Here is a 26,709-nt window from a genome sequence, read left to right as displayed (position 1 = left end):
TGGAGGATATGTATGATGGGTATATGGGCATGGGACTATGAGATGAAGGATGTGTGATGGGTATATGGGCACTCGACTATGGGATGGCGAATATGTATGATGGGTATATGGGCATGGGACTATGGGATGGAGAATATGTATGATGGGTATATGGGCATGGGACTATGGGATGGAGAATATGTATGATGGGTATATGGGCATGGGACTATGGGATGGAGGATATGTATGATGGGTATATGGGCACGGGCCTATGGGATGGTGGATATGTATGATGGGTATATGGGCATGGGACTATGGGATGGAGGATAATTATAATTTGTTATAACTAACCACAGTTAGTTACTATGCCCGGGCAGCGTCGGGCTCTTCAGCTAGGACATACATATATACATACATACATACACACTTGAGCTTTATATATTAGATAGGAACTCAGTTTGCTCCATTAGTAGTTAATAATAGAACAAAAGGCTGCAGTGTAAAGACAATTGCAACAATAGTAATCATGTTCTTAATGTGGACCTGTCACCTACACATAATAGAAGCATCCATTTTGTGGGCTGATCAAGTAAGCAGCTTTTTTAATAAAGTTTGTTATGAGCCCATTACATCACATTAACTCACTTATATTCAGTTGAGTATTATTCACGGAGCACACTGATCACAATTGGCAGACTTAGAAATGAACAAAGCAGATTGGAGAGTTGATGCATTTTTTTCCAATGCCTAATGACGTTAATGTAAAAAGGAAAAGAGGAATGAAGACTCTATTGCATGCTGAAATATTTATTGCAAAAAAATGTACAGTTTTCATTTCAGGTTTTGTTTTTATATATCTAAGGAGGACAATGTAGCATAATGTACAATATTATTGTAAGAGGCGCTGTCTGAGGTTGCAGACTATCAGATTCTAGGAGAGACCTGTCCTTCATGCTTTAACAACTGTACAGGGATGTGGACACAGGGACCCACGATGGAATCCTTGCAGTAATTTTTGGCAGGTGGAACTGGCTGGCAGGAATGGTCAGGTATTTGAGTATGAACTAGGAGGTACTGATAGGGCCTAAATAATCAGACAGAATTGTCAGTAAACGAGTCGAGGGCTCATATGGTAATATTCACTAGAATTACGAAAGCTGATAACTGGGGAGTTGACTAGGTAAGATAGAACTATTACTGGCATTGGGAGATTCAGACTCAGAAGATTAAATAGAGTGTAGTCCCATCCAGGTCTCTCGGTAGGAAAAATTATTAACTTGCCAGGTATCATCCAAAAAGTTTCCAGGCTGGGCTTCACCAAAAGTCACAAGACTAAAACAGTGCTCCTGTGCAGTTGTACTACATTGCCTAACAACACAAGTGGTAACAAAGGAGACAGGAATCAGCATAGATACTACTATACCATCCATTTTATGTTCAAACTATTAGGAAAAAGATTATCAGGGATAGACCAATTAAACATTTTAATAAGATTGTCATCATTGACTTTGGTAGCCGACACCCAAGATCTTTACTCTAGTCTATAGCCTGTACAAGTTATTGCAAGGACCCATTACTACATGGGAAGGATTGTTTTGCTTTATACTCAATTCTGCCTCAAGAGAACACAATATTTTTAGCAAATATTTTTGGAAAACTATGGAAATCCCGAAATCATTAGAAGTTTTAGATGGAAGGCTACTGGATCACACTTCAGATATCTATTAAGGACCAATGAACTTGGGTAACAGAGACCTTGACTTTGATTTTACTGATGGTTAACAACATCCTGCAGGAAATAGCAAAGTTTGGCCCATCCATTCACCTTTTATTATATTACTAGCTGAAGAGCCCGGCGCTGCACGGGCATAGTAACTAACTGTGGTTAGTTATAGCAATTTATAATTATCTTCCATCCCATAGTTCTGTGCCCATATACCCATCATACATATCCACCATCCCATAGGCCCATGCCCATATACCCATCATACATATCCTCCATCCCATAGTCCCATGCCCATGTACCCATCATACATATTCTTCATCCCATAGTCCCATGCCCATATACCCATCATACATATTCTCCATCCCATAGTTGAGTGCCCATATACCCATCACACATCCTTCATCCCATAGTCCCGTGCCCATATACCCATCATACATATCCTCCATCCCATAGTCCCATGCCTATATACCCATCATACATATCCTCCATCCCATAGTCCAGTGCCCATATACCCATCACACATCCTCCATCCCATAGTCCCATGCCCATATACATATCCTCCAGTCCAGTGCCCATATACCATCACACATCCTCCATCCCATAGTCCCGTGCCCATATACCCGTCATACATATCCTCCATCCCATAGTCCAGTGCCCATATACCCATCAAACATCCTCCATCCCATAGTCCAGTGCCCATATACCCATCACACATCCTCCATCCCATAGTCCCATGCCATATACCCGTCATACATATCCACCATCCCATAGGCCCATGCCCATATACCCGTCATACATATCCTCCATCCCACAGTCCAGTGCCCATATACCCATCACACATCCTCCATCCCATAGTCAACCATTGTGACATCATATTGAGGGGCGGGGCTTGATACGCACACACTGCTTCCCCATTATGCAAATAGGGGCATTATGACATCATAATGAGGGGCGGGGCTTGACACACACACACTTTTTCCCCAGTATGTAGATAGGGGCAAAATTGTTTGGTGAATTGGAACGCGCGGGGTTAAAATTTCACCTCACAACACAGCTTAGGGCGCTCTCGGGGTCCAGACGTATGACTGTGCCAAATTTTGTGGCTGTAGCTGCGACGGTGCGGATACCTATCCCGGACATACACAAATACACACATGCAGTACATACACACATACATACATACATACATACTTTGAGCTTTATACAGTGGGGAAAAAAAGTATTTAGTCAGTCAGCAATAGTGCAAGTTCCACCACTTAAAAAGATGAGAGGCGTCTGTAATTTACATCATAGGTAGACCTCAACTATGGGAGACAAACTGAGAAAAAAAAATCCAGAAAATCACATTGTCTGTTTTGTTTTCATTTTATTTGCATATTATGGTGGAAAATAAGTATTTGGTCAGAAACAAAATTTCATCTCAATACTTTGTGATATATCCTTTGTTGGCAATGACAGAGGTCAAACGTTTTCTGTAAGTCTTCACAAGGTTGCCACACACTGTTGTTGGTATGTTGGCCCATTCCTCCATGCAGAGCTCCTCTAGAGCAGTGATGTTTTTGGCTTTTCGCTTGGCAACACGGACTTTCAACTCCCTCCAAAGGTTTTCTATAGGGTTGAGATCTGGAGACTGGCTAGGCCACTCCAGGACCTTGAAATGCTTCTTACGAAGCCACTCCTTCGTTGCCCTGGTGGTGTGCTTTGGATCATTGTCATGTTGAAAGACCCAGCCACGTTTCATCTTCAATGCCCTTGCTGATGGAAGGAGGTTTGCACTCAAAATTTCACGATACATGGCCCCATTCATTCTTTCATGTACCCGGATCAGTCGTCCTGGCCCCTTTGCAGAGAAACAGCCCCAAAGCATGATGTTTCCACCACCATGCTTTACAGTAGGTATGGTGTTTGATGGATGCAACTCAGTATTCTTTTTCCTCCAAACACGACAAGTTGTGTTTCTACCAAACAGTTCCAGTTTGGTTTCATCAGACCATAGGACATTCTCCCAAAACTCCTCTGGATCATCCAAATGCTCTCTAGCAAACTTCAGACGGGCCCGGACATGTACAGGCTTAAGCAGTGGGACACGTCTGGCACTGCAGGATCTGAGTCCATGGTGGCGTAGTGTGTTACTTATGGTAGGCCTTGTTACATTGGTCCCAGCTCTCTGCAGTTCATTCACTAGGTCCCCCCGCGTGGTTCTGGGATTTTTGCTCACCGTTCTTGTGATCATTCTGACCCCACGGGGTGGGATTTTGCGTGGCGCACCAGATCGAGGGAGATTATTAGTGGTCTTGTATGTCTTCCATTTTCTAATTATTGCTCCCACAGTTGATTTGTTCACTCCAAGCTGGTTGGCTATTGCAGATTCAGTCTTCCCAGCCTGGTGCAGGGCTACAATTTTGTTTCTGGTGTCCTTTGACAGCTCTTTGGTCTTCACCATAGTGGAGTTTGGAGTCAGACTGTTTGAGGGTGTGCACAGGTGTCTTTTTATACTGATAACAAGTTTAAACAGGTGCCATTACTACAGGTAATGAGTGGAGGAAAGAGGAGACTCTTAAAGAAGAAGTTACAGGTCTGTGAGAGCCAGAAATCTTGATTGCTTGTTTCTGACCAAATACTTATTTTCCACCATAATATGCAAATAAAATGAAAACAAAACAGACAATGTGATTTTCTGGATTTTTTTTTCTCAGTTTGTCTCCCATAGTTGAGGTCTACCTATGATGTAAATTACAGACGCCTCTCATCTTTTTAAGTGGTGGAACTTGCACTATTGCTGACTGACTAAATAATTTTTTTCCCCACCGTATATTAGATTAGAAAAAAGATCTGTCTACTCTGAGTTCTTCTCAGCATTTCTTTGATTTCAGACCAGAAACTATTCAACTTGTTGATGGATTTACTAGCTTCTGGACTATCAAATTCAGAGACTTAAAAGGAATGAAAGCATGGGTGATTCCCAAGATTACAGAAAAAACTGAAAAGGTCTTAATGGATTTTTATTAGTGGTGAGCGTGCATGCTTGGTAGTGCTTGCGGTGCTTGTCGAGAGCCGAGCATTTCCGGGGTTGCTGGACGGGAGCTCGAGGCCCCACCCTGCATGTTTGGCGCTCTTTAGAGGGCCAATCAACATGCAGGGTTTGTCTGCAACGCACTGTAATGCCGCAGCCATGTAGCCATGTTGGTTGTGGCATTACAGTGATTGTCTGGTTGCAGACCGTCATCAGGTCTATATCAGTCCTGGTGCTGCCCTGCTCATCACAGTCTGCTACGGAATCACCAGTGTAGGGAGAGTTGCTGCAGAATCAGGGAAAGAATAAGTGGTTTTTAAGTCAGTGTGGGTATACTATTACTGAATACACAAATCCAGCTAAACCAACAGTCCTTCTAAGGACTAATTATTGGGTATATACTGTATATATCAGTGCTAGGTAGGCAGAGGCAGTGTATGTGGCTATATACAGTATATACATCAGTGCTAGGCAGCAGGCAGTGTATGTGGGTCTGCAGATATCAGTGCTAGGCCTGCAGGCAGTGTATGTGGGTATATAGATATGAGTGCTAGGCAGGCAGGCAGTGTATGTGGCATACTTCATTGCATACAGAAAGAGGGTCCATTCCATTATTGTCTGCTGCTGCTGCCTATTACAGATATTGACTGTACTGTATATTCATAGCCCCAGGTATCAGTGGCCAGGAAAACATTTTTTGCATCTTAATCCAGATTATTTTATTCAAAAGCAATCCAGAGCACATGACTTTTTTTCTCCATTTGCTTATTGGCACTGCAGAGTACAGCCAGATCCTTTCCATAGTACAGCGTGAAAATCCAGCTATTTTAAATAAATTTGGCGGTCACACCAATTACATCTGAGTGTGCAGAAAATTCTGGCATTTTTGCGGTATTGTAAAATTTTGTTGGAGTGTCTTATACAAGTTCTTGACACCAGTTTGCTGAAAAAAAATATTTACATACAGGGCAGATATTTTACACTGGGTTTTGTCTGCCACACAGATCACATATCATTGTGCTCAGAATTGTGGCATTTCAGGCCTCTGTTGAATTTTTTGGTTGTGTGTTAGCCTAGTTATTGACACCATTTTGCTGCAAAAAAAAAAATACAGGCCAGATATTTTAAAGTGTGGTATCTGCGTCACAGGCATCACATATCATTGAGCTCAAAATAGTGCAATTTCAGAACTATATTGCATTTTTATCTGCTGTGTCTTAGCCTAGCTATTGACACAATTTTGCTGTGAAAATATTACAGGCCAGATATTATAAAGTGGGGGATCTCCGTCACACGCCTCACCTATCTGTGGGCTAAAAATTGTGGCATTTTTATGGCTCCAATGATCTGTTTTTGCTGCGTCTTACCCTAGTTATTGAGACTATTTTGCTGTTAAAAAAATACAGGCCAGGTATTAAAAAGTGGGGGAACTCCATCAGATGCCTCACCTATCTGTGGGCAAAAAAAAATTGTGCCATTTTTTGGGCTCCATTGAACTATTTTTGCTGTGCATTAGCCTAGTTATTGACACTATTTTGCTGTTAAAATAATACAGGTCAGATATTAAAAAGTGAGGCATTTCCGTCACACGACACACCTATCTGTGGGCTAAAAAGTGTGGCTTTTTTGGGCTCTATTGAACTGTTTTTGCTGTATCTTAGCCTACTTATTGACACCAGTTTGCTGCCCCCCAAAAAACTGTTACTTACAGGCCAGATAATTTAAACTGTGGTTTTCCCGCACATGGATCACCTATAAGTTTGCTCCAAATTCAGTCATTTGCACTGAACGTGGAAAATATTGTACTCCATTTAAAATGGGTAAGCCACATGGCAAGGGATGGGGAAGTGGACGTGATGGTGATGCAGAGGTCGAGGCCATGGGCAAGATGAAATTGGGCCACAACAAATACCCGCATCTTATCAACCAACCTTCCTGTCCCACTTACTAGGGGACAGCAGTAGTACACCACTATTGAACCCACAGCAGTGTCAAAAGGTTGTTGGTTGGATAGCGGATAATGCTTCCAGTCATTTTGTCACCACCACCACTACCACCCTGTCTTCCAAGTAGCCATGAGTCTGAACCACATATTACTCACCGTGATCCTCCTTCCTACCACCATGTCGAGTGCCTGGAGACAGCTAATCCCACATTTGGACACTCTGGAGAGCTATTCACTTTTCCATTTAAAGATTCTGGCCTCGTGCCCAGTCCACTTGAATCGGAGCAAGAGGAAATCGCATGTAACGATGCCCAAATATTTGAGCAGCCATGGTCACACGAAGGCGACGATGGGAAAGTGTCCCAAGATGTGGATGATGATGAGACACAATTGCCAGAAAGTCAGGCGGAGGACCAGGGTGCGGAAGTGGAGGATGAGGTGGTGGATGATATAGTAACTGACCCAAGCTGGCAGGATGACATGCAGAGCGAAGACAGCAGCACACAGGGGGAGAGATGCGTAGCACCCCAACAGGCAGGAAGAAGCACTGTGGTTGTCGCAGACAGAAGGCGGGCAACCATTCCCCATAACACCAACAAGATGGAAGTTGCCAGTACAATTGTTAGGTCTTCCTGAGTATGGTTATTTTTTAAAGACTCTGCCGATAACCCAAAAAAAGGCCATTTGCACAACCTTCCAATAAACATTGATGCAACACCAACATTATTGATGTAAAGTGTGTGTATGATGCCCGTAAACAAACTTTTTAGACAGTATCTTGTTTTATACCCCCCTGGGGGAAATGTTTGTCAGCCCCTGCACTTACTGCATGGACATTACAAGTATAGGAGACCCGCTCCTTTGTAATGGGAACAGATTTTTAGGAAGCACTCCTTCACTTCGGTTCAAAGGGTTATTGCGGTGCATCCAAATTTGGAGCAGGACTTGCATTCAATGCATAGGAAACAGTATGGGAGTACCAAATGAATAATGTGAACTTTGGTCTTATGTGGCCATCCAGTATGTTGGTTCAAAGGGTTATTGGGGTGCGTCCAAATTTGGAGCAGGCCTTGCATTCACTTCATGGGCTAACATTATGGGAGTACTAAATGACTAATGGGAACTTTGGTTTCATGTGGCCATGCAGGACGTTGGTTCAAAGGGTTATTGTGGTGTGTCCGAATTTGGGGCAGCCTCGCCACTCACTGCATATGATATGCAATAACAGTATAAGAGACCCACTGTTTAATAATGGGAATAACAAAGCATAGCCAGTTGATGGCTCTCTAAGAATAGAAGGCCAACTGCTGGCCCTTTAAGAATAATAAAGGCCGCCTGATGGCCCTATAAAAATAGGCCTTTTGGCTTTCAGAGTCTCTCCTTCATAAATGAAACAGGATGTGTCTGATGATGTGTCACACACACCACATGGCTAGCTAAGGTTGCAAATAGTGATGAGCGAGTATACTCGTTACTCGAGATTTCCCGCGGATGCTTTGGTGATCTCTGAGTATTTGGATGTGCTCGGAGATTTAGTTTCTGTCACCATAGCTGCATGATTTGCAGCTGCTAGCCAGCATGAATACATGTGGGGATTGCCTGTTTGTTAGGAAATCCCCTCATGTATTCAGGCTGTCTAGCAGCCGCAAATCATGCAGCTACGGCGACAGAAACTAAATCTCCGAGCACATCCAAATACTCGGAAATCACACGAGAATGCTCGGGATATCTCGAGTAAAGAGTATACTCACTCATCACTAGTTGCAAAATGTTAAAATGACTTTTCCCAGGGAATGCATTTGTCTTGGTTGAAAGCAATGGTAAAGTTGAAAAACGCATCAAAAATGCTACGTTTGAATATAGCCCAAATGCTGCAGGAACATTTTTGTTTTGGGTTATTTATTTTGCCTTACATACAAATCATTACCCTGGAAAGAATGTTCATTGACATATTTCACAAGAAAATCCAATTTTATTTTCTGTATGTTTTTTTGTGCGCCTGTAAAAGTGGCTTAAGACTCTGACAACATTGTTCACAGCTGTGACCTGGGAGTCAGAAATAGAGTTGAGCGAAATGGGTTGGTCAAATTAAAAAATAGCCGACTTTAGCTAGAGTCGGGTTTCGCCAATCGAAACCCCACCATAGCGTGAGGTTGGCCATGAGGTCGCCGATCAGAGCGCCAAAGTCGCGTTTTAAATAATGCTACCAGCGCCTTTTCTCAGCCAATGATGCAGGACGCACACTGTGGGCAACGCAATGACATGGGCAGCGGCCACCATCATCTTAGAGAAGGGCATTGAAGTGATTGACTGGCTTTGTGTGGCGTCACAGTGGGTATAAAAGGCTGTGACCGCCATTTTACTTCTGCCGATCTTACAATAGGGAGTGGTGCTGCTGCTGATTCTGAATAGGGAGAGCGTTAGGCAGGGAAGAAGAAAAAAAAAACTGCTTCTGCTGATAGCACTTTTCACTGTACAGTTAGTGTGCAGTGAAAGGGGAGGATTTTTGTTGTGTGCAGCAGCGCTGGTGGTAATTAGGCTGCCTTTTAAGGCTATCTGCTAGCTGCATTGCTGTGTGCACACTGCTGTTCAAACTGCTTTTTTCAAAGCACTCCAACTTTTATTATTTTGCCCTGGTGAGTTACTGAGCGATGATTTTTTCACACACCATATAGCGGTGTACGCTCCTCACACACTACTGTACCGGCTGGTATCACGGACAAATAGAAGCTATCTGGGTGTGACTCTGGAAGAACAAGCCGAGGAGTTTTCCATTTTTCCAGACCTACACCTTAGCGAGCTGTCCGTTTTTCAAACAGTTTCGTATATCTGCTGCTTGATTACGGTCAAAACTAGACAGAGACAACGTGTGTCAGTCCCTATACAAATAGACGGAGATTGACAATTTTCCATACAGACACCGTATAGTGGTGTACGCTCCTCACACACTACCATGTACCATCTTGTATCACGGACAAATAGAAGCTATCTGTGTGTGACTCTGGAAAAAAAGCCGAGGAGTTTTTCCTGACCTACACCTCAGAGTGCTGTCTCTTTTCAAACAGTTTTGTATATCTGCTGTTTGGTTATGGTCAAAACTAGACAGAGACAGCGTGTGTCAGTCCCTATACAAATAGACGAAGATTGACAATTTTCCATACAGACACCGTATAACGGTTTAGGCTCCTCACACACTACAGTGTACCACCTTGTATCACGGACAAATAGAAGGTGTCTGTGTGTGACTCTGGAAAAAAAAGTCGAAGAGTTTTTCCGCTTTTCCAGACCTACACCTTAGAGTGTTGTCCGCTTTTCAAACAGCTTTGTATATTTGCTGTTTGATTACGGTCAAAACTAGACAGAGACAGTGTGTGTCAGTCCCTATACAAATAGACGGAGATTGACAATTTTCCATACACACACCGTATAGAGCTGTCTGATTCTCAAACAGTATTGTATATCTGCCGTTCGCATTACAGTCACATCTATACAGAGTCAGCGTGTGTGTGTGACACTCTGTAAATGCATATAAGGGGATTGTTAGTTACACAAAAAATGTATACAGTTGTACACTTCTGATACTGTTCTGTACATCTGCTTGTTGGATTACGGTCAAATACGTACTGTGAGAGCAACTGTGACTAACAAAATATATACGTAGATTTAATTTTTTTAATACACCTTACACAGCTGGACGCACCTCATACAGTACCATCTCTCTGCTGGTATTTTTGGTACATTTTCCCAAACATGAGGAAGTATGTTGGAAGAGGCTGCGGACTTGGGCAGGTGGGCGCAGCTGGTACTGATGGTGGTGGTGCATCAGCTGGTTCTGGCAAAAGCACAATAGCAGCTAAGGCAGGAGGTGTTGAGCCTGCGTCATCGTCTGGCCCAAGAAGGCCTGTAAGGTTGCCTTTTCTTGGAGTAGGAAAACCGCTTTTAAAGCCGGAGCATCAGGAACAGGTTTTGGCGTACATTGCCTAAACAGCCACCAGCTCTATTGCCTCCTCTTCTGAACGTTTGAAACCTGCAAGCACGGAGTCGTCAGTGCAGGGTTCTGGTTAGGAAAAACACCTTTCCTTGTGTCCTTCACCCCCACCAAAAGTTAAGGATGCGGCAGCCCACACTTCAGATTACTCTATGGAGCTCTTTTCACATACCATGCCTGGATTATCCAGTCAAATCCAGAATTCCCCAGTCCAGGATGAATCTGACATAGAGTGCACTGATGCACAGCCACTGCTAGATGATTCTGCTGGTACATCGACCCAGAGCCTACATTGCCCTCGCAGTCTATTGAGCCAGAATCTGACCCTGATGAAACTCAGGTGACCCTTCCCGCATACTATACCACCTTCTACGGTGAGGAAGTTAAAGAGGAAGGTGCAGATGACTTTGAAGAGGAGGTGATGGATGACCCAGTTCTTGACCCGGATTGTTGGCATCCATTGGGGGAGGAGGGTGGCATTGGCAAGAGTTCAGAAGGAGAAGCATCTGCAGCAGGCATTGACATCGCAGCAGCGTTTATCTGCCAGGCCCATAGCTGTCCAAAAACATGGAACAAAAACTAAAAGAGTTGCAGGACAGCTTGGCCAGACGGTCAACTTAGGCTAGTTTCACATTTGCGCTTTATAGCGCAGCGATGGCCTGCGCACGGCCGCCGCAAAGCCCCGCCCCCTGCCGGCTCCCTGCCCGCCCCATCCAGTCATCGCCGCCTACTAGCGCACATGGGCGCTTGCGATCTGCGCACCCTATCTTTAGCATAGGGTGAGCAGATTGTGCGCTGGATGTGCGCTAGCAGGATTTTGCCGTGCGCTGCGCACTTTTGAAGGTGCTTCCGTCTGCGCCGAACGTAGCATGTTGCATTTCGGCGCGCACGGCGCACCTTCAAAAGTGCGCAGCGCACGGCAAAATCCGGCTAGCTCACGTCCAGCGCACGATCTGCGCACCCTATGCTAAAGATAGAGTGCGCAGATCGCAAGCGCCCATGTGCGCTAGTAGGCGGTGATGACCGGATGGGGCGGGCAGGGAGCCGGCAGGGGGCGGGGCTTAGCGGTGGCCGTGCGCAGGCCGTCGCTGCACTATAAAGCGCAAATGTGAAACTAGCCTTAGCACAGCGTGCAAGGCCAGAAAATGTATACCATAGTAGGAAGAGTGCAGTGTGGCACTTCTTTGTCCAAAATCCTACTGATGAGGCAAAAGTTACCTGTAAGAAGTGTGGAAGGACCTTTAGCTGAGGTAAACAACTCAGAAATTTGAATACCAGTTGCATGCTTAGACATTTAATCAACATGCACTTGCAAGCGTGGACGGACTACAAAACCTCAGGTAGCACATGTGCACCTGCTCCGGCTGAAGGTAGCCAGCAACGCTCCATCGCTTCCCCCACTGTAAGACCACCGCCACCGTTAAGCACACCACCAGCACTAAATGTGGAGGTGTCGTCGCAAGGCCAAAGCACTCAAGGAATCACAATGGTTTTGCAACACAACACTGAATCTAGGCCATCACCACCAATACCAACACAACCCCCTCTCACTCCGTCTGGTCCACCGCTACTTCCCCCATATGCAGCTCTCCAGTCCAGCTCACCCTACCAGACACTCTGAGTAGGACAAGAAAGTACTCATCCTCTCATCCGCGTACACTTTGTTTGAACGCTTACATTGCCAAACTAATCTCACTAGAGATGATGCCCTACTGTTTGGTTGAAAGCGAAGCTTTCCACGACCTCATGGCCTACGTTGTCCCACGCTATGACCTACCCAGTCGGCACTTCTTTTCTTGAAAAGCCATCCCTGCCCTACACCGGCATGTGAAATACCGCATTGTCCATGCACTAAAACAGTCAGTGAGTGGAAAGGTGCACCTCACAGCAGATGCATGGACCAGTAGGCATAGCCAGGGCTGTTACGTGTCCATCACTGTGCACTGGGTTAATGTGGTGAATGCAGGCTCCACAGGGGACAGCGGTGGTGGAACATTGCTGCCTAGCCCATGGTATAGGAAACAGTTGGCTGTAGGCTTTCGATCCTCCTCCTCCTCCTCCGCTCTATCAGCGAAAGCTCGTCCACAGAGTGCAGTCGCACGAGCACTCCATCTGCAGCTGGCAGTGTTGCACACAAGGTGTCCCACTATCGAACAGCTAGTGATAAGCATCAGCAGGTTGTGTTAATGATGATGTCTTTGGGCGACAACACACAGCGGAGGTACAGGCCGTCTACTTGCAGTGACAAACTGAGTCATGGCTGGGCAGTCTACATCTTGAGGAAGGCAAGGTAGTCAGTGATCATGGCCGTAATTTTGTGGCAGCCATAGCCCGTGCAAAACTCACACACATATGTTATGAATGAGTCACCGTAGGAGGCAAAAACAGAAATACTAGCTAAGTCCCGAAAACCAGAGAAGTTGGCAGCTATCGGATTACAGACCCCTGAACCTATCAACAACAACTAGCAGTAGCCGTGGGGGGTTCCTACGGTGCCCTAGACCCCTCGATCACAGCCGGAGAACTACATAGCCTAAAAGACAGAAAGGGAAATCTAAACTGCCCCAGAGCAGACCCCAAAGTAATAGGCAGCCCCCAACATATAATGACGGCGAAGCAAGATGAAAAAACACTCACACAGATAGAAAGATAGGCTGGGCAAATGATGGGGCCCAAGCTAACTACATAGGACAGGATAGAAAAGCTGCTGTCTGTAATCTGCCAAAACCCTATCAAAACAAGAGCCAACAGCTGATAGGGAAAAAAGCCCTGAAGACGCTAGGCTTCAAAAAGACTATATCAGTACTCAGGTATTTTCTGAAGACAGAGCAAAAAGGAATTCAGCACACCCCAGCAGGGAATGGCAGAAATCCAGAAAAACAAGGAAAAAACAAAACCAAAACACAAATGCAAAAAACAGAGCAGAAAACTTAGCCTTTGAGGAGCAGGAATCAGACTGGTCTCCTAGAATCCCTCAGAGAGATCATCAGCAAGGCAGAAGGGCGTCGGCTGCCTTATATCCAGTCAGCAATTCCCGTCACTCAGTCATCATCATCCTGCCCAGATGCTTGGTAATCAGCCACACTACCTTCCTTCACCAGAAGAGGGAGTTCATCAGACCTCAATGGTGAAGGGGAAAATGAACTCACAACAGTACCTCCCCCTTGAGGAGAGGTCACCGAACCCTCATCTACACCACCAGGGCGATCAGGGTGACCCCGATGAAAGGCGCACCAATCTTTTGGCATGAATATCAGAGGCAGAGACCCAGGAATTATCCTCCTGACCATAACCCTTCCACTTAACCAAATACTGGAGTCTCCGTCTAGCCAGACGGGAATCCCGTATCTTCTCTACCTCATATTCCATGTTACCTTCAACCAATACAGGGTCCGGAGGTGCCACCCCAGGAACTACTGGTTCAACAAACCTCTTCAACAAGGACTTATGATACACATTATGGATTTTAAATGTGACTGGAAGAGCCAAACGAAAAGAGACCGGATTAATAACCTCCAAAATCTTGTAAGGTCCAATAAATCTAGGCTTAAACTTAGGAGAAGCCACCTTCATATCAATATTTTTTGATGATAACCAAACCATATCACCAACCTTATACTGGGGACCAATGGTCCTATGTCGGTTGGAAAACCTGGGAGAGAGATAACTTATCCACCGCTTGGTCCCAGATCTGGTGCATTCTCTCCACCACAGTGTCAACACCTGGGTAGGCAGAAGGCTCCACCTGCCCTGAAGAAAATCGAGGATGAAACCCAAAGTTACAAAAAAAAGGTGACATCAAAGTGGCAGAACTAGCTCTATTATTTAAAGCAAATTCGGCCAAGGGCAAAAATGAAACCCAATCATCCTGATCAGCGGAAATAAAACATCTCAAATACGACTCCAAGGTCTGGTTTGTTCTCTCCGTCTGCCCATTGGTCTGAGGGTGAAAAGCAGATGAGGACAACTGAATTCCCAGCTTGGAACAGAAAGTCCTCCAAAATCTAGACACAAACTGAACTCCTCTGTCAGATACAATGTTCTCAGGAATCCCGTGCAAGCGAACCACCTGTTGCAAAAACAGGGGCACCAACTCAGAGGAAGATGGCAACTTAGGGAGTGGTACAAGATGAACCATCTTAGAGAACCTATCACAAATCACCCAAATAACAGTCATTCTCTGAGAGACAGGCATATCATAGATGAAATCCATTGAAATATGGGTCCATGGCCTCCTGGGGACCGGCAAAGGCATCAACAACCCACTAGAGCGAGAACAAGGTTCAGACCGGGAGCAAGTCCCACAGGACTGCACAAAATTCCTGACATCACGAGACAAGGCGGGCCACCAAAAAGACCGACTCACCAGATCTCTAGTACCAAAAATACCTGGATGACCAGCCAATGCAGAGCAATGAACTTCAGACATCACTCTCTTCTTCCACTGGTCAGGAACATACAACTTCCCACTGCGACAACGCTCAGGTTTGTCCTCCTGGAACTCTTCCAGAGCACGTCTCAAATCGGGCGAGATGGCAGAAAGAACTACGCCCTTCTGCCTTGCTGGTGATCTCTCTGAGGGATTCTAGGAGACCAGTCTGATTCCTGCTCCTCAAAAGCTAAGTTTTCTGCTCTGTTTTTTGCATTTGTGTTTTGGTTTTGTTTTTTCCTTGTTTTTCTGGATTTCTGCCATTCCCTGCTGGGGTGTGCTGAATTCCTTTTTGCTCTGTCTTCAGAAAATACCTGAGTACTGATATAGTCTTTTTGAAGCCTAGCGTCTTCAGTGCTTTTTTCCCTATCAGCTGTTGGCTCTTGTTTTGATAGGGTTTTGGCGGATTACAGACAGCAGCTTTTCTATCCTGTCCTATGTAGTTAGCTTGGGCCCCATCGTTTGCTCAGCCTATCTTTCTATCTGTGTGAGTGTTTTTTCATCTTGCTTCGCCGTCATTATATGTTGGGGGCTGCCTATTACTTTGGGGTCTGCTCTGGGGCAGTTTAGATTTCCCTTTCTGTCTTTAGGCTATGTAGTTCTCCGGCTGTGATCGAGGGGTCTAGGGCACCGTAGGAACCCCCCACGGCTACTGCTAGTTGTTGTTGATAGGTTCAGTGGTCTGTAATCTGATAGCTGCCAACTTCTCTGGTTTTCTGGACTTAGCTAGTATTTCTGTTTTTGCCTCCTACGGTGACTCATTCATAACAGAATCACCAGCAAGGCAGAAGGGCGTCGGCTGCTTTATATCCAGTCAGCAATTCCCGTCACGCAGTCATCATCATCCTGCCGAGATGCTTGGTAATCAGCCTCACTACCTTCCTTCACCAGAAGAGGGAGTTCATCAGACCTCAATGGTGAAGGGGAAAATGAACTCACAACACACATACCTTGCCTGGCTCACACTTTGAACCTGGTGGTGGAGTGCATTCTTAATAATTATCCAGAGTTAACATCCCTGCTCTATAAGGTGCAAAGACTGTGCTTGCACATCCGTCGCTCAAAAGTCCACTCCACTCATATGCAGAAGCTGCAGCGATTGCTCCACCTCCCAAAGCACCGCCTAATCATAGACGTTGCAAAAGGTGGAACTCCACCCTGCACATGGTTGAGAGACTGTGCGAACAGAGGCAGGCTGTAATGCATTTGTGGGAGGATACGCGGGCAGGCAGTTTGAGGGAAGACATGGAATTGTCGGGTGTCCAGTGGTCAAAGCTGAAAGACCTCTGTAAAGTCCTTCAGTGTTTTGAGGAATGCACACGGCTGGTAAGCGCAGATGACGCCATCATAAGCATGAGAATCCCACTTATGCATTTGCTCATGCAAAGTTTGACGCACATTAAGGATCAGGCGTCTGCAGCGGAGGAGGAGGAGGGAAACCTTGATGACAGTCAGCCATTGTCTGGTCAGGGAACTGTCCTGGACGAGGTGGAGGAAGAAGAGGAAGAGGAGGAAGAGGAGGAGGATAATTATTTTGGGCAGCAGGATGCTTCTCAGGGGCAAGAGAAAATGTTGGTGTTCCAAGGTCAGGTACAGTGTTTGTGCATGACTGTAGGGATGTGGATTTGCCAGAAAGTGCTCCTCCACCCAGCACTCGCAGTGCATTATTGACACCGGGAACATTGGCCCACATGTGCGATTATGCCTTGCGGATCCAAAAAAGGGACCCCCGCATTGCCAAAATGATGAGGGATGATGACTACTGGCTGGCCAGCATCCTCGATCCACGCTACAAAGGCAAATTACACAACATCATGCCACAGGAGAACCTAGAGATAATATTGGCTAACAAACAAGCAACTCTGGTAAACCATTTGTTTGAGGCTTTCCCAGCACACAGCAGCGGTGCTGGTTCTCCCACGAGCCGTAGTGGGCACAATGGAAGAGGTGTTTGTGGTGCACACAGCCGAAGTGGCATTGGAGACAGGGGTTTAATGACCATGTTGTGGAATGATTTCTCATTCCCAGGCTGGACAGACATCTGACTGGGATGATTTAGCGAATCCTGCTTTGAGCAGGGGGTTGGACCAGATGGCCCAGGAGGTCCCTTCCAACTCTACGATTCTATGATTCTATGATTCTATGATTCTCAAGTACCGCTCACACGACTGCTAATACTGCATCGATTAAAAGTGACAGGAGACAGCAATTGTCAACTATGGTTACAAACTACTTCTCCTCCCATATCAATGTTCTCCCTCACAGGTCATTCCCCTTTGACTATTGGGCCTCTAAACTGGACGCCTGGCCTGAATTGGCACAATATCCCTTACAGCAGCTCGCTTGCCCTGCTGCTAGTGTGTTATCTGAAAGAGTCTTCAGTTCTGCTGGATCGATCCTGACAGAAAAAAGGACCCGTCTGTCTACCCAAAATGTTGATGATCTAACCTTCATTAAAATGAACCATGCACGGGTTTCAAAGGATTTTGTCCCACCTTCCCCTGATGACACATAGGTTGCCAGAAAACTGCCTTGCTTTTGTCCTCCTCTTCCTCGGACTTGCCCAATTCCGCCCTTTGAGGCAGCTGAATGTCTAGCCAACACATCAACATATGCCATTTTTAAACCTCCCTAAGTGGGCTGCCCATCCTCCCCAATGGCTGGGGTCAACACCTGGCGCACCCGGACAAGTGCTGTTGCTCTGAACAGGTGGATGGGCCCACAAATGGCCGACGACACTGGCACAGGGTCCCTCATAGTACAATACAGTGTCTCTGACGGTGGGGGGGCCCACTCATTGTCAGACACACCAGCGTACTATGAGGGGCCCTGTGCCAGTACCGTCAACCACGAGTGTGCCCCCCCTTCTTGGTCATGGCCACAGCACTTGCAAGTTGCAATATTTACCTCTCCCTGCTCCACTGCTGTGTAGTCTGGGTAGTTAAATCCTTCACAGGGACAGCCACTAGAAATTTGGTGTATTGATCGATGATGGTTAAGATGTAGCTATGCCCTGTCCTGCTGGCCTCTATTTCAGATGATTAATGGTCACCATTTGTAATGGACGTCAACTTACAAGCGGATGCAGTGGTGGTTTATGATCACCTTTCACAGTTGTGATAGTCACAGACGTGTGACTTTCCTGCCACCATTTTTCAATGTCTTCTCTCATGCCAATCCAATAGAATCGCCTACGGTCTGTGGCTTCTGTCTTTTGCACTCCAAAATGACCAGACACATCATAATAGGCAGTGAAGACCATGTCTACATCTCTCCCTGTGATCACAATTTGATGGAGACAAGTAACAGTGATGTGATCCACGCTACTGCGATAAAGCAATCCTTTCTTCACAAAGAACCGTTTTCACTGTCTCCACAGACACAGTAATTGAGGGTCTGCATTGCCTCTGCAACAGCTACCGGGAGGTTTTCCCGCGATGAGTAATTCCCAAATTTCTGCTAACACTCGACTTTCCGTCTGTACTTGTATCCATTTAGTTTCCAGTAGTGGAGAGTCTGGACTCGCTTACTGAGATTGGAATATATACGAAAATTTAAAAGTACCACAACACTATATACTGTTGTACGCTTCGACTACCTTTCCCTTTTTCTACTTGTTAAATTCTGGTGTAATACATACTGAGCCTGTGAGTGTCTGTGTCTGACTCCAGAAGTATAGACGGAAATTACCCCTAGACTGGATACACCTGGTCTGTACTGATACAGTACCTTTGTTAAAAATTTTGTATTATGGTATCATCCATGGTGAGTGAGCGTGTGTGGTTTACAACTTTTATATATACGGTGAATCGGAGATACCAATTTTTACCCTATACTAGATACAGCTTGTATCTTTTTATACAGTACCTTTGTTCGACATTTAGTATTACGGTCAAATCCATACTGAGTAAGCATCTGAGACTGACTACGGGACTATTTATACGGAGATTTCAATTGTACCCTATAATATATATACTTGCTATCTTGTTATCCAGTACCTTTTTTACAATATTTTTTATTATGGTCAAACCCAGACTGAGTGAGCGTCTGAGAGTGACTCCGGAAATATATACCGAGATTTCAAATTTGGCCAACACAGTATACAGCTGTACGCTTGTGTTACATTACCCATTTACAGTTTTTCATATTCTTGTGTAATACATACTGGGCCTGAGAGCATTTGTGTCTGCCTCCTGAAATGTATACAGAGATTCAGAATGTTTACACTTTATACTATACACTCACTGGCCACTTTATTAGGTACACCATGCTAGTAACGGGTTGGACCCCCTTTTGCCTTCAGAACTGCCTCAATTCTTCGTGGCAGAGATTCAACAAGGTGCTGGAAGCATTCCTCAGAGATTTTGGACCATATTGACATGATGGCATCACACAGTTGGCGCAGATTTGTCGGCTGCACATCCCTGATGCGAATCTCCCGTTCCACCACATCCCAAAGATGCTCTATTGGATTGAGATCTGGTGACTGAGGAGGCCATTTGAGTACAGTGAACTCATTGTCATGTTCAAGAAACCAATCTGAGATGATTCGAGCTTTATGACATGGCGCATTATCCTGCTGAAAGTAGCCATCAGATGTTGGGTACATTGTGGTCATAAAGGGATGGACATGGTCAGCAACAATACTCAGGTAGGCTGTGGCATTGCAACGATGCTCAATTGGTACCAAGGGGCCCAAAGAGTGCCAAGAAAAAATTCCCCACACCATGACACCACCACCACCAGCCTGAACCGTTGATACAAGGCAGGATGGATCCATGCTTTCATGTTGTTTACGCCAAATTCTGACCCTACCATCCGAATGTCGCAGCAGAAATCGAGACTCATCAGACCAGGCAACGTTTTTCCAATCTTCTACTGTCCAATTTCGATGAGCTTGTGCAAATTGTAGCCTCAGTTTCCTGTTCTTAGCTGAGAGGAGTGGTACCCAGTGTGGTCTTCTGCTGCTGTAGCCCATCTGCCTCAAAGTTCGACGCACTGTGCGTTCAGAGATGCTCTTCTGCCTAACTTGGTTGTAACGGGTGGCAATTTGAGTCACTGTTGCCTTTCTATCAGCTCGAACCAGTCTGCCCATTCTCCTCTGACCTCTGGCATCAACAAGGCATTTCCGGCCACAGAACTGCCGCTCACTGGATTTTTTTTCTTTTTTGGACCATTCTCTGTAAACCCTAGAGATGGTTGTGCGTGAAAATCCCAGTAGATCAGCAGTTTCTGAAATACTCAGACCAGCCCTTCTGGCACCAACAATCATGCCACGTTCAAAGGCACTCAAATCACCTTTCTTCCCCATACTGATGCTCGGTTTGAACTGCAGGAGATTGTCTTGACCATGTCTACATGCCTAAATGCACTGAGTTGCCGCCATGTGATTGGCTGATTAGAAATTAAGTCTTAGCACACAGTTGGACAGGTGTACCTAATAAAGTGGCCAGTGAGTGTATATACCTTGTATCTGGTGATACTGTACCCTTTTCCACCTTTTATTTTATTGGGTAATCCATACTGAGCCTGTGAGCGTCTGTGTATGACTCATGAAATATATATGGAGATTTACTGTTATCCCTAGACTGTATAGAGCTGTACGCTTCTGATACAGTACCATATATCTGCTGGCATTTTGTGTCAATTTTCTAAAACATGAGGAAGTATGGTGGAAGAGGACACGGACGTGGACGTGGGGGGCCATGTGGTACTGATGGTGGTGCATCTGCTGGTAGTGCCAAAAACACAATAGCAGCTAAGGCAGGGTGTGTTGAGCCTGCGTCATTGTGTAGCTCTGGAAGGCCTGTAAGGCTCTGTTTTCTGGGAGTAGGTAGACTGCTTTTAAAGCCGGAGCAACAGGAACTGTTTTTGGCTTACATTGCTGAAACAGCCTCCAGCTCTATCGCCTCCTCTGCTGAAGTTTAAAAAATACAAGCACTGAGTCGTAAGTGCAGGCTTCTGGTCAGGAGCAACCACTTTCCTTGTGTCCTTCACCCACACTAAAAGTGAAGGATGCGGCAGCACACACTTCAGATTACTCCATGGAGCTCTTTTCACATACCATGCCTAGGTTAATTTAAAATGGGGCCCATCATATACTGGAGCATTCAAAATGGGGGACTTCATACTCAGGAGCATCATCCATGAAGCCCATCATATACTGGAGCATTCTAAATGGGGCAGATTAGACACTGGAGCAGCATCTATGGGGCACATGATACACTGGAGCATTAGAAATGGGGCCCATTAAATCTGGAGCATTATTAGTGCCCATAAGACTCTGGAGCATCATCCATGAGGCCCATCATACACTGGAGCATCATCCATGAGGCCCATCATATACTGGAGCATTCTAAATGGGGCAGATCAGACACTGGAGCAGCACCTACGGGGCACATGATACACTGGAGCATTAGAAATGGGGCCCATTATATATGGAGCATTATTAGGGCCCATAAGACACTGAATCATCATCCATGAGGTCCATCATACACTAGAGCATCATCCATGAGGCCCATCATATACTGGAGCATTCCAAATGGGGCATATCAGACACTGGAGCAGCATCTATGGAGCACATGATACACTGGAGCATTAGAAATGGGGCCCATTATATATGGAGCATTATTAGGGCCCATAAGACACTGGAGCATCATCCATGAGGCCCATCATATACTGGAGCTTTCCAAATGGGGGACATCAGACACTGGAGCAGCATTTACAGGGCCCATTAGACACTGGAGCATTAGAAATGGAGCCTATTATATATGGAGCTTTATTAGGGCCCATCATACACTGGAGCATCATCCATGAGGCCCATCATATGCTGGAGCATTCCAGATGGGGGACATCAGACACTGGAGAAGCATTTACGGCGCCCATTACACACTGGAGCATTAGAAATGGAGCCCTTTATATGTGGAGCATTATTTTGGCCCATAACACACTGGAGCATCGTCCATGGGGACCATCATATACTGTAGCATTATGTGGAGCTCATCATATACAGTTGTGGCCAAAAGTATTGACATCCCTGCAATTCTGTCAGATAATACTCAGTTTCTTCCTGAAAATGATTGCAAACACAAATTCTTTGGTATTATTATCTTCATTTAATTTGTCTTAAATGAAAAAACACAAAAGAGAATGAAGCAAAAAGCAAAACATTGAACATTTCACACAAAACTCCAAAAATGGGCCAGACAAAAGTATTGGCACCCTCAGCCTAATACTTGGTTGCACAACCTTTAGCCAAAATAACTGTGACCAATCGCTTCCGTAACCATCAATGAGTTTCTTACAATGCTCTGCTGGAATTTTAGACCATTCTTCCTTGGCAAACTGCTCCAGGTCCCTGATATTTGAAGGGTGCCTTCTCCAAACTGCCATTTTTAGATCTCTCCACAGGTGTTCTATGGGATTCAGGTCTGGACTCATTGCTGGCCACCTTAGAAGTCTGCAGTGCTTTCTCTCAAACCATTTTGTAGTGCTTTTTGAAGTGTGTTTTGGGTCATTGTCCTGCTGGAAAACCCATGACCTCTGAGGGAGACCCAGCTTTCTCACACTGGGTCCTACATTATGCTGATTTGTTGGTAGTCTTCAGACTTCATAATGCCATGCACACGGTCAAGCAGTCCAGTGCCAGAGGCAGCAAAGCAACCCCAAAACATCAGGGAACCTCCGCCATGTTTGACTGTAGGGACCGTGATCTTTTCTTTGAATGCCTCTTTTTTCTCCTGTAAACTTTATGTTGATGCCTTTGCCCAAAAAGCTCTACTTTTGTCTCATCTGACCAGAGAACATTCTTCCAAAACGTTTTAGGCTTTTTCAGGTAAGTTTTGGCAAACTCCAGTCTGGCTTTTTTATGTCTCGGGGTAAGAAGTAGGGTCTTCCTGGGTCTCCTACCATACAGTCCCTTTTCATTCAGATGCCGATGGATAGTACGGGTTGACACTGTTGTACCCTCGCACTGCAGGGCAGCTTGAACTTGTTTGGATGTTCTTTATCCAACATCCGCACAATCTTGCATTGAAATCTCTTGTCAATTTTTCTTTTCTGTCCACATCTAGGGAGGTTAGCCACAGTGCCATGGGCTTTAAACTTCTTGATGACACTGCGCACAGTAGACACAGGAACATTCTGGTCTTTGGAGATGGACTTGTAGCCTTGATATTGCTCATGCTTCCTCACAATTTGGTTTCTCAAGTCCTCAGACAGTTCTTTGATCTTCTTTCTTTTCTCCATGCTCAATGTGGTACGCACAAGGACACAGGACAGAGATTGAGTCAACTTTAATCCATGTCAACTGGCTGCAAGTGTGATTTAGTTATTGCCAACACCTGTTAGGTGTCACAGGTAAGTTACAGGTGCTGTTAATTACACAAATTAGAGAAGCATCACATGATTTTTCGAACAGTGACAATACTTTTGTCCACCCTCTTTTTTATGTTTGGTGTGGAATTATTTCCAATTTGGCTTTAGGACAATTCTTTTTGTGCTTTTTCATTTAAGAGAAATTAAATGAAGATAATAATACCAAAGAATTTGTGTTTGCAATCATTTTCAGGAAGAAACTGAGTATTATCTGACAGAATTGCAGGGGTGTCAATACTTTTAGCCACAACTGTACTGTATGGAACATTATATGTGGCCAATTATTCTGTATGGAGAAATATATGGGGCTCATTATTCTGTATGGCGCACAATGTGGGGGCCATAATACTGTATGGAGTAATATACTGTCCTTTTTTTGAGCTATTGTACAATTTAAAATAGATCAGTCATGTCATGTAAGCAGCGAAGTATTTGTCATTGTTCTATACCTATATTTCTGTGCCGTATCGGAGCATCATGAGTTGTGGTATGTGTTAAAGTGGCGCACTGACACTCTTTGGCCCAGGGCACATGAAAACCTGGAGCCAGCCCTACCCCCCCACAACTTTAGCCAAATACCCCCCTGTTTTCAATGCGTAGCTATTATCATGAAGTAAATTAAGGTTGACAAGCTTCAGTAATAAGAATTGATGTTTTTGGCATTAAAATGGGCACTGTAGGTGTGTTTACTGTCCTCCACTCCCTGTTGACTTTGCTTCCCCATTTACTTGCATTGGGTTTCATGTTTCAGTCGGCCTCCGACTTTTCCCTATAGTCGGCTGACTTCGTTCGACCCGACTTTTGACCTAAAAAAGGCAAAGTCGCTCATCTCTAGTCAGAAATGCTTCCAGGGGTCTTCCCCATGATGTTCCCATGTCATTTGAGCACTGTTCCCATCGATTTCAGATGTTTTTAGATCCTATAAAGACCCACAGGGGGTCGAGGAAAAAATGCTCTGGTTTCCAATAGAGTTAAGGGCCCGTTACACACAGCGATCTCGCTGGCGAGATTGCTGATTTTGTGACACATCAGCGATCTCTCCAGCGAGATCGCTGAGTGTGACATCCAGCAGCGATCGGCCCCCCATGGGGTATCGCTGATCGTGCTGGATCGTCCTGGACCGTTTTTTCATCGCTGGTCTCCCGCTGGCCAGCGCGCATCTCTGCATGTGGCAGCGGGAGCCAGCGATGAGCGACGCTGCAAGCTGGTTACCAACGTAAACATCGGGTTTCTAAGGGCTGTGGGGCCCTTAGAAACCCGATGTTTACCCTAGATACCAGCGTAGCAGATAGCAGAGCTACGCCGGTCTGTCTGCGCCACTCTGCCTCCACCTCCTGCCCTGCCTGCAGTGCACGCTGGTATCTAGGGTAAACATCGGGTTTCTAAGGGCCCCGCGGCCTTTAGAAACCCGATGTTTACGTTGGTAACCAGCATGCTCGCTGGTCCTGATCGCTGGAGGGGCTGTCTATGTGACAGCTCACCAGCAATCAGCTAACAATGTCCCAGCGATCCCATCCACGTCGGATCATTGGTGGGATCACTGGGACATCGTTATGTGTAACAGTACCCTTACTTTGGGCTTGTTGCTCGGGTCGTGCACCCAAGCATTTCAAAATGCTCAACCCGAGCCATGAGCCACGAGCACCCAAACATTTTAGTGCTCGCACATCACTAATTTTTATAGATTGATAATCAATGGGAAACAACTATCGGCAGGTGTTCCACCCAGTTTAACTGGTGTTCAGAAACATAACACTGAAGATATTTTTTGAGTATTTGACTAGTAAATTCAGTCTGACCATTGCCTTTTTGTGATAAGATGATGAAAGAACAAGTCAATATTGATATTAATATTGAATGACCTTCAGAATTTAGTAAAAGAGTTCCTGGATCAAAAACATTATTATTTTACAGAATCCCATATAGATGCAATATGTGATTAATAAAAAAAATAAAGTTTGAGACTCTGGCAACCCAGGCAAAGGAACAAAATGACACTGTTTAATAAATTTGTCCATCATCACCCAAATAACAGTCTTTGCGTAGACATGAGGCTCATCTCATTGAAGCTCTGAACTCCTTTCTTGTGGATAGAGTACTACTCAGACAATACAGGGTGAGGGTAACACAATAGAGTAATACTTTTTGGATCATCAACAGTGAATAACATATAGTACAGTCCCAGAAAGTACATAAGATGATGCAAATGACTGAGTCTCACCCTTCCGCTGGCTCATCTGGAATTACAACATCTGTGACTTGGGGGCTTCAAGGGACAACTACCTCAACCAGCGGCACCCTCCTTTTGGTGGGTACCCACAGAGAGGAGGTAGCGACAATCTTAAGAAGCTGAAATTCCATTGAAGTATGTGGCCAGGTGATCTGATTGTCCCAAATTGGGTTCTCCAAATGTCTTCATGGGACAGTGGATTAAATCTGTTTTCTTCCAATTGGTGCCATTGTTCCTTGGTTGCTGTCCTGTAGAGTCTCACTGGAAATCTAGGCAAATCCTCCTTTTATAGTCCACAGCTCTGATTTAGAGCATTCTTCCACAGGATTGGGAGAAGGTGAAAGGAGGTCATCTCATTTTTGAGTGCTCAATTAACTTGCATATTTTGTTATTTAATGTTTGCAGGACAACAAGCTACATGGACTGATACAATAGGCAGTAAGCAAGCATTCACTAAATTAAAAAACATTGATTGTTTAATTAACGTGTGCATTTATTCCCCAAGGATAGCTGAGCGATAAGCTGTAGGGGCTGATACAGTAGGTAATCAGCAGCCATTCAACAAAACAACAAAAACTATATATTTTATCTAAAACCAAGAGTCCACATTCAGGCTCATTTGAACAATAGCTCACGTCCCTGAGCCTACTCAATAATACTAATGATAAGTTTGTCATAATTAAGAAGAAAAGCAGGGTTGTCACTTTTATCTCCCTTCTTAATTAGCCAGGTGTAATAAGATTCCGATCATCCTTCTCCACTTTTTGGGGACAGTCAATTAGCATTTGTTTCAACACAAACACAAATGTATGGTTTCACTTTCATGAGAACGAAACTTTGCATCATCTAGTTTCCTCAAAGCATATTCCATGTCTTCCTCGTGAATAAACTCCACAATCCCCATGTCATCCTTGTGTACATCAGCATATCATACATCTCCAGCTTCTCTTATATGATCTTTCAGATTCTTCTAACTCCCTGAAGGAGAAATCCCTGAAATAAGGACCCTGTATTCAGTTTGCT

The 26,709-nt window shown here is 45.0% G+C and overlaps 1 protein-coding gene across 1 annotated transcript in view; it reads right to left on the bottom strand.

Moving 5' to 3' along the window:
- IMPG1 (interphotoreceptor matrix proteoglycan 1) overlaps positions 1–26,590 on the bottom strand; it is a 428,352-nt gene extending 401,762 nt beyond the window's left edge. The window contains exon 1 of the mRNA XM_073569420.1: positions 26,506–26,590. Coding sequence (XP_073425521.1) covers positions 26,506–26,590 — 85 coding nt within the window. The remainder of the gene's footprint in view (positions 1–26,505) is intronic.
- Positions 26,591–26,709: the final 119 nt, after the last annotated feature.

Source organism: Dendrobates tinctorius, unplaced genomic scaffold, assembly GCF_039654945.1.
Source record: "Dendrobates tinctorius isolate UK_male_01 unplaced genomic scaffold, ASM3965494v1 ptg000024l, whole genome shotgun sequence".
Taxonomy (NCBI): Eukaryota; Metazoa; Chordata; class Amphibia; order Anura; family Dendrobatidae; genus Dendrobates; species Dendrobates tinctorius.
Note: the sequence above shows the minus strand (reverse complement) of the source record. Positions and strands in the feature narration are given on the sequence as shown.